An 8045-nucleotide genomic window follows, 5' to 3' on the forward strand; every position below is an offset into this window, starting at 1 on the left:
GAGCGCCTCCGGCAGTAAAAAATCTGCCCAAAGGAAAACGCCAAAAGTTTTTGGTTATTGACACGTGACCGCTTTATTTGCTGCTTTGCTTTCTGATATTTCTTTTTATCTTTTGTAACACGTGATACTGTTGACACAGAGCATGCTTGAAACTCAAGGCCGCCAGCGCCATTATTGTTAAAGGATTATTATATTTTAAATCGTATAAATCCTATCTTTGCGGAAGGTGACTCTAAAATGGTAAGTTACTATAACTTTAATTAAATCATTCTTAAACTTAAAATATAAAGCCAAGGCTTAGTAAATTATAAAGCATGAAATGATTAAACTTAAAAACGGAACCAAGGCTTAGGAAATCCCTTAACACGCGTGTCAATGTCATTGAACAATGACTCGGCCTTTCTTGGACCTAGGGTTACTTAAAATGACTAGATCATGGTCAAATAAGGCAAATTTTTAAAAGTTGGTTTAAATATATATTTTATTGAAATATTTATCTGAAAATGAAGTACAATAATTGTGAGATTAAATTACATCAATTAAGTTAAATGATTAAACTTAAAAACGGAACCAAGGCTTAGAGAATTCCTTAACACGCGGCGTTACACGCGTGGCGATGTCCAGATGAACAATGACTCGGCCTTTCTTGGACCTAGGGTTATTTAAAATGACTAGTTCATGGTCAAATAAGGCAAATTTTGAAAAGTTGGTTTAAATATATATTTTATCGAAATATTTATCTGAAAATGAAGTACAATAATTGTGATATTAAATTACATCAATTAAGTTAAATGGCTATGCGTTTAACAAAATATATTTAGAGTAAATATACATATGTTACAAAATTTTTGGAAGTTTCACTGTCACACAGGAAGGGTTTTACTTGCTGTACGAGTTACCGCTGATGTAAAAACCTTGGTGAAAAATTTCATACCAGTTTTGCCTCCGGGGATATAACTCATAATATACCTTAAAATTAGTTCAATTAATTATAGAGTTAAATATAATTATTTTTGATAGGTTTTTTGCTTCAAAACATACCATAATAAAGCAATAATTTGAGCAATGGCGAATATGGCTGTTAACAAAGTGCTTTTTACCCACAGTGAGAAATATAAGGTGCCGAATAAACAGCCAAAATATATTGTTGTAAAAGTTAATCTTTCAACCGCAAATAAATGCTTTAAATGGTTGACTGGACCCCAAAGGATCGCGAAACTATAAGACAGATTATAAATAAGTTAATTAACTTCCTAAAGCACGACATTAATTTAATATTAACCTTGATATGATGAATAAACTTCCCAATGAATACAATAGTGCGAATTTTCTCGCTTTTAATAATAGCATTGGAAAGTATAGTGAAGCCTAAATTTAAGAAATTTATGTATTTTTGATTTTATTAATGCTCTTTTACAACCACAAAATCAGGACGTCTAGCCGTGACATAATGTCCGTATCTACTTCTACAACATGGTTTTTTTTTTCATTTTTCAATTTTGGCGCCTTAAAATTGATTTTTAACATCATCTTCATCTAGCAATAAAAACCATGGATAAAGGATGAGCGTAAAACCATGGATAAAGAATGCGCGTGAGGAAATTTGTTTTCACGCTATAGGATCGGCAACTCCCTATCTCGAACGACAGCTTATTCTGTATACACTCTGTTACAACGTCGGTTGTCAGCACGCGCAAAGCTAAGTCTCTATGTAATCTAGCCTTGCGCGTGCTGACAAGAGACAAAAACTTCAGGATATTTTAAACGATTTTAAATCCTGAAGATCCTGAAGTTTTTTGTCTCTTGACAGCACGTACAAAGCTACGTTACATAGAGAAATAGCTTGCGCTCGCTGACAACCGATGTTGTAACAGAGTGTATACAGAATAAGCTGTTGCTCGAGATAGGGAGTTGCCTATCCTGTAGAGTGAAAACAAATTTCCTCACGCGCATTCTTTATCCATGGTAAAACATTCAACGTTCTATAGGATGTGCAATTCCCTATACTAAAAAAATAGGCAAGTTAACACTAGCGCCACCTGGCTACCAGAGCTGGAAAGCCTTGCATCAAAAATAAAAAGCACTGGACATAAGAAAAAAATCACTGTTTTGCTTCTAGCAGACAGACGACGCTAAGGGAAAATTTCTATGGTAATTGGTACCGCGTGTTTTTTCCTTATGTCCAGTATTATTTATTTTTCACGTGAGGCTTTCCATTGATGGTAGCCAGGCGGCGCTAGTATCGCCTTGTCTACTTATTAGTATAAGGAGTTGCACATCCTATAAAGCGTCGAATGTTTTTCACGCGCATATTTATCCATGTAAAACGGCCAAAGACACAATAACCCCTTAATTTCTAATATAAAAATGATTCTTAAAACTATACTATGTTGACACTATTTTTATCTACATTCTACAACATGGCAACACTATATCTTTAACTGCAATATGGTAAACTACATCTTCAATCATATACTAGTGCCCAAAAATATATAGAATAAGTTAAATAACCTACCAGAATAAAACAGAATGCCCCCATGACATTACAGAATATGAATCCAACAATTCTTTGCTTTTTACCCTAGTTTTAAAATTAGATTTAATTTAATGAAAAGCCCTAGTGTCAAGTAGCTTAATAACTTACCAAAGATGGTAAGCATGGATCTTTAGAGGCTGAACCGAGCCAGCCATTATTTTCATCAGCTGGTGAAGATGGTTCTCCATTTGACCCTAATAAAGGTTGACTAGAAAACCAATCTTTCACTTTGGTAGCTGTGGAATTAAATCCGCTGCCAGATTGACTCTGTTTCTCACTTCGCGATAAGTAGTCACTTAAATCTTTGCTCAAATCGATATTCATGATAATAGAAAATTTCTACGAAGCTTAACCAAAATTATCTTTAATTAAATTATGTTAATTTCATCACTGAAACCGCGTTAAATGTCAAAACTCGCAACGCCCCAGTCACAAGCGCACTTCACTTTCACTTCTAGTCCAAGGCTTACTATGAAACAGACGATTTATCAGACTACTTCGAAATTATTGCTGTGAATCAGGCTGAGAAATAAGAGGTTTTTTTCCAAACTGGACATGTGACCAGTAGAGCCCATTTTAAATAAGAAAATACCGAAATTGTTGACAACGTGTATAAATTTTAACAGTAAATACAAGTTTCAGACTCTAGAATGCTTAAGATTTAGTTTCTTGTATATAAATTTTATATAAAAGAAGTCATAGAAGTCAAAAAACTTGTATAATCTTAACATTCCCAAATCACTGGAGCAATGTCTACGTTATTTTTTTTGGTTTTCTAGGTCATGGGGGACAGAGTCTACAGACCCGTTGATAATTTTTATCTTGTTTAGCCGTAACTAGCTCGGCATTCGGCAAGTATGTGATTATTCAGCGTGTTATTGAAACGTGACTAGTCGAATTCTTCAAACTTTGTTGCACAGAAGCTTGACTTACAGGAGTGCGCCCCTCTCCCGACTCTCCGTTATTTTTCTGGGGTCAAAAACTTTGTGCCGCGGTAAATAGCTATTATAAGTAGAGGTCGTATTCAAATTCTTTGGTTGTATTAGACTATGTAGGGGCAGGCTGAGTCATTGAGTTGAGAAACTTCCCACTAGAGTGGCCTTTCACCCGCAAGGATATAGACCAAATGAACTTTATCACGCGCTTGTAGCGCCATCCCGGTGCGAAAAAGGGAACTAAAAGAAAAGGCGGGAAATTTGACGAATTTTAAAAATACATGTAAATGGCCGAAATTCAAGTTCGTTTTCCAGATGGCGACACCATCGTTTGATAAACTTGGTGGCTGTCCGTCCGTCCCATTGTTTTAAAAGTGTCCCGCGTTCCCCCAATAGGCAGGTTAACGCAAAGGCCACTCTAGTGGTAATTTTCTCAACTCAATGGGCTGAGTGGCCCTGGACAATGTGCACTTTAAAAATTAGCTGAGACAGTTTAAAAATTTAATTCTTAAGGGTCTACTGGCCTTGCGGCCACTTAATTAATTTAAAACGTTCCAAGGTTACCCATTTTAAGTGGCCAGTGTCCAGCATATTTTAATTAAAGTGCTTGGGCTATACTGGACATATCCTTATTTCTCAGCCTGCCTAGGGGCGTGAAAATATGACGTCATACACATCACGAGAAGAAACTGAAGAATAGACAAAACTGGAATCTTAAGCCTAACAGCAGCTTTTTATATCCCTTTTGTAAACAGTTTTGCTTAGTATATCGTTGCTGTTTACTTTAAACGATAATTTTTAAAATATAGTGAAGTATTTTACTATAGAGTTGAAGGTAAATATTAACGAATCTCTAAACTACAAAGGTTTAGTTAACCAAAAACAAAAAAAGGTCCTACCAGAAAAACTTTCATTGCGTCATTTTTGTGTTGACTTCTTGTCAAGTGAGTAATACGTGACGTCATTTGTTGACCTAAATGATCATCATCATCACAAAGACATACGAAGTGAAATAAGTGAATCTGTAGTTTTCAGTTTCACCACAAAGAGAAAGCGTATGAGTTATTAGTTCAATTTCTAATTTGCCAAGGCTTAAGTATATTAAGTTTCATATAATCATCCAGTTTTTAATCAGTTCTCATTCAGTTGGTGGTTATAAAAACGGTGATTAGGGCAAAATTTTCAGATAGTTCGAAAGTTTAGAAAATTACTGTTACTTGCCAAGGCTTCATAGCTTTAAGTAATTTATAGGTTGAAATTAGATTGTAAAAAAAAATCTTGACTGTTTTGCCAAATTTTAAGTAAGGAATTTTAGGACTTTGTCAAGGACTCAAGGGCAAGGTTAAAAATATATTTCTGTAAGTTTTATTTACAGCTTGGGCGTTTTTAAAAGTTTTAACAACTATTATCACTTATAAGGTCCTCTGAATTATTGTTTCATCATTTCATAGTGTTAAAGTGACTTGATTTGATTAGAGTATGAATTTCTGAATTAGTAGCTTTTGATTGATTTTCTCTAGTTGTTAGGGGCAAGATTAAAGGTTAATTAGATGCTAGGGGCAATGTTAGACCTTGATTAAAGGTTAATTAGTGTTAATCAGATGGAGTAATTGATGGTTTATTACAGAAATTACTCTTAAATATGAAATTTCAATACAAAGAAGAACACCCCTTTGAAAAAAGGAGGGAAGAGGGTGAAAAAATTCGCAAGAAGTATCCTGATCGTGTTCCTGTAAGTTTTATACAAACAGTTGTCTTCTAACACTTAATCTTATTTCTTGTTTGACCTTTTGTGTTACAACCTATTCATCTTAAAGTTTATGATTAAATGGTTAATATTTATGATTAAATGGTTAATATTTATGATTAAATGGTTAATATTTATGATTAAATGGTTAATATTTATGATTAAATGGTTAATATTTATGATTAAATGGTTAATATTTATGATTAAATGGTTAATATTCATGATTAAATGGTTAATATTTATGATTAAATGGGTTAATATTTATGATTAAATGGGTTAATATTTATGATTAAATGGTTAATATTTATGATTAAATGGTTAATATTTATGATTAAATGGTTAATATTTATGATTAAATGGGTTAATATTTATGATTAAATGGGTTAATATTTATGATTAAATGGGTTAATATTTATGATTAAATGGGTTAATATTTATGATTAAATGGGTTAATATTTATGATTAAATGGGTTAATATTTATGATTAAATGGGTTAATATTTATGATTAAATGGGTTAATATTTATGATTAAATCGTAAATATTTATGATTTACTAATAGGTTATCGTAGAGAAAGCTCCCAAAGCTCGTATCGGAGATTTGGACAAAAAGAAATACTTAGTTCCTTCAGATTTGACAGTAGGACAGTTCTACTTCTTAATTAGGAAAAGAATTCATTTGCGACCCGAAGATGCCCTCTTTTTCTTCGTTAACAATGCAATTCCTCCAACTAGCGCCACCATGGGATCACTTTATCAAGTAATTAAAGATTTTTTAGTTTTAATTACCATGGATAAAGAATGCGTGTGAGGAAATTAGTTTTCACTCTACAGGATAGGCAACTCCCTCCACCCTATCTCGGACGACAGCCTATTCTGTATATACTCTGTTTTTACAACATCGGTTGTCAGCGAGCGTAAAGCTAGGTCTCTATGTAACGTAGCTTTGTACGTGCTGTCAAGAGACAAAAAACTTCAGGATCTTCAGGATTTAAAATATCCGTGAGTTTTTTAGCTCGAGTGCACGGACCTTTAGGCCTTAGTTTCAAAAACGTGTAGTAGGCTGTAGGTAATTTCACACGTATTTGAAACTAAGGCCTAGAGGTCCGTGCACTCGAGCTAAAAAACTCGCGGATATTTTAAATCCTGAAGATCCTGAAGTTTTTTGTCTCTTGACAGCACGTACAAAACTACGTTACATAGAGAAATATATTTGCGCGTGCTGACAACCGATGTTGTAACAGAGTATATACAGAATAAGCTGTCGTTCAAGATAGGGAGTTGCCGATCCTATAGCGTGAAAACAAATTTCCTCACGCGAATTCTTTATCCATGTAATTACTCTGTAATGGAATGGTGATACTAAGTAATATGTAATTAGGAACACCACGAAGAGGATTTCTTTTTATATATTGCCTATTCTGACGAAAGTGTCTACGGAGCTTAATATTAAGCGTAACAAAATTTTTGGGAACATTGGGAGCATTTTATTTCCTTTAATGAACAATCTATGAATTATGAATAGCTTCAGTTTTTTCACGATTGGGAAAATAAAAAAAAAAAGAAACCCATAAAGCATTCGCAAAAACACTTATTGGCCATCAAAAATTGAGTCTCGAATCGTTAACATCTCAAAAATAAACAATTTCAAACTCTCAAATCGATAAAAAAAGTAAAATATAAAATGACTTAACGTAACGTTGGAAAACCCAAAAGAAAAACCCTCAAAAATGTCAATTAAAAAAATATCTAATAACGTTTGACAAAAAAAGACAAATTTGAAATTTGTGTAAATATATTTTTCATTTCTATTCAGTTTAAACTTTAAAGTGTAATATTAATTTTATCTTTTCCTTTATTTAGTTTGTAGTTTTTTTTTTTTTGAAAAACAAATTGAAAAAAGTTTAAATGTAACCTATATTACGTTTACATTACATTAAATATAATTTCTTAGTGAGTCTAGTTACTTAAATTTTAAAAACTTAGTTCGTAATTATATTTCATTATTAAATGTAAAATAATTACGAAATTCACTAAATGAATTAATTATGTAATTATCACTTCTAAAATGTGGGAGGTTTTTTTTTTTTTCCTTTTTGAAAATTTAAATCTGTACCTAATTTTGTTTTATTATATGTGTATAATAATTGCGTATCAAAAATAAAAATTAGATATAAATTAATAAAAAGCGTTTATTATTATTATTATTATTATTTCGTCTGTTCGAAATGGAAACAAATGGATGTGGGCAGATTTTTGGTCAAGTTGGCACTTTAGGTTAACATCCTAAATAGTCTTAATACAGTAAAAGGCACGATCATAGATATATATACGGGTCTAGATACCCTACTGAATCGGGGGAAAACACGGAGATGACAGCTAGCAGTCGACGCGATTTTCCCGGGGGAAGATACCTAGTGCGCCATCTATCGCTGAATTTTGAAAGCTAAAAAATTGGATAAATAACTTTTGCCAGCGGGCGTGCTGATGCTTTGCAATTGTATTTGTTAGTTATAATGTTATTATTTGGTTTCGAGGTGGTAAACAAACTTTTAATCATACTTATAAAAAGATATTCCTTTCCAGAAGTTGATAAATTATGACAATGTGTGAAAGAACAACTGTTAACCATCTTTAATGCCTTATTTCACTAACATTTCATTAAAAACACTACTTCTTTTACGTAAAAACTATTTATTTCACTTAAGAACATAATTACACGTATAAAGGAGATCAAAAATACGTAAAGCTATTTGAAAAGTTAAGCCTAATTTGAATTTCCCGCTCTTTTCATATTCGAATTTTTCGTTTTTTTGTTTCTTGAAACTC

At 32.6% G+C, this 8045-nt stretch overlaps 2 protein-coding genes across 6 annotated transcripts; one reads left to right on the forward strand and one right to left on the reverse strand.

Moving 5' to 3' along the window:
• Positions 1–26: 26 nt before the first annotated feature.
• Positions 27–7178, forward strand: Atg8a (GABA type A receptor-associated protein autophagy-related 8a). Of its 5 annotated transcripts, none has more exons than XM_089860195.1 (4): positions 27–240; positions 5099–5203; positions 5779–5976; positions 6598–7178. In XM_089860195.1, exons 1-4 carry the CDS (start codon positions 238–240, stop codon positions 6661–6663), a joined length of 372 nt encoding a protein of 123 aa, XP_089716321.1. In that variant the 5' UTR covers positions 27–237; the 3' UTR covers positions 6664–7178. The 5 variants fall into 5 exon arrangements, with proteins under 5 accessions (XP_089716321.1, XP_089716350.1, XP_089716328.1 ...); XM_089860224.1 differs by lacking the exon at positions 27–240 and adding an exon at positions 4166–4306; XM_089860202.1 differs by lacking the exon at positions 27–240 and adding an exon at positions 4195–4415.
• Positions 707–3090, reverse strand: LOC149710201 (vesicle transport protein SFT2C). Its single transcript, XM_089860183.1, has 5 exons — positions 2645–3090; positions 2516–2581; positions 1283–1368; positions 1042–1218; positions 707–969 (listed from the first exon to the last, which is right to left on the reverse strand). The coding sequence occupies exons 1-5, from the start codon at positions 2858–2860 to the stop codon at positions 864–866; spliced, it is 651 nt and encodes a 216-aa protein (XP_089716309.1). The 5' UTR covers positions 2861–3090; the 3' UTR covers positions 707–863.
• Positions 7179–8045: the final 867 nt, after the last annotated feature.

This window comes from Phalangium opilio, unplaced genomic scaffold (assembly GCF_054372755.1).
Source record: "Phalangium opilio isolate 3A_F unplaced genomic scaffold, DU_Popi_V2 ptg000011l_1, whole genome shotgun sequence".
Classification (NCBI taxonomy): domain Eukaryota; kingdom Metazoa; phylum Arthropoda; class Arachnida; order Opiliones; family Phalangiidae; genus Phalangium; species Phalangium opilio.

Excerpts from the sequence above, each read along its gene's own strand:
- Atg8a (XM_089860195.1), top strand. Across the intron at positions 5,204-5,778 it reads AGTATCCTGATCGTGTTCCT|GTTATCGTAGAGAAAGCTCC; the intron begins GTAAGTTTTATA and ends ATTTACTAATAG. Across the intron at positions 5,977-6,597 it reads CCATGGGATCACTTTATCAA|GAACACCACGAAGAGGATTT; the intron begins GTAATTAAAGAT and ends ATATGTAATTAG.
- LOC149710201 (XM_089860183.1), bottom strand. The coding sequence starts at position 2,860 with ATGAATATCGATTTGAGCAAAGATTTAAGTGACTACTTATCGCGAAGT. Across the intron at positions 1,369-2,515 it reads GGGCATTCTGTTTTATTCTG|GCTTCACTATACTTTCCAAT; the intron begins GTAGGTTATTTA and ends TCTTAAATTTAG. Across the intron at positions 1,219-1,282 it reads AGTTTATTCATCATATCAAG|TTTCGCGATCCTTTGGGGTC; the intron begins GTTAATATTAAA and ends TCTGTCTTATAG.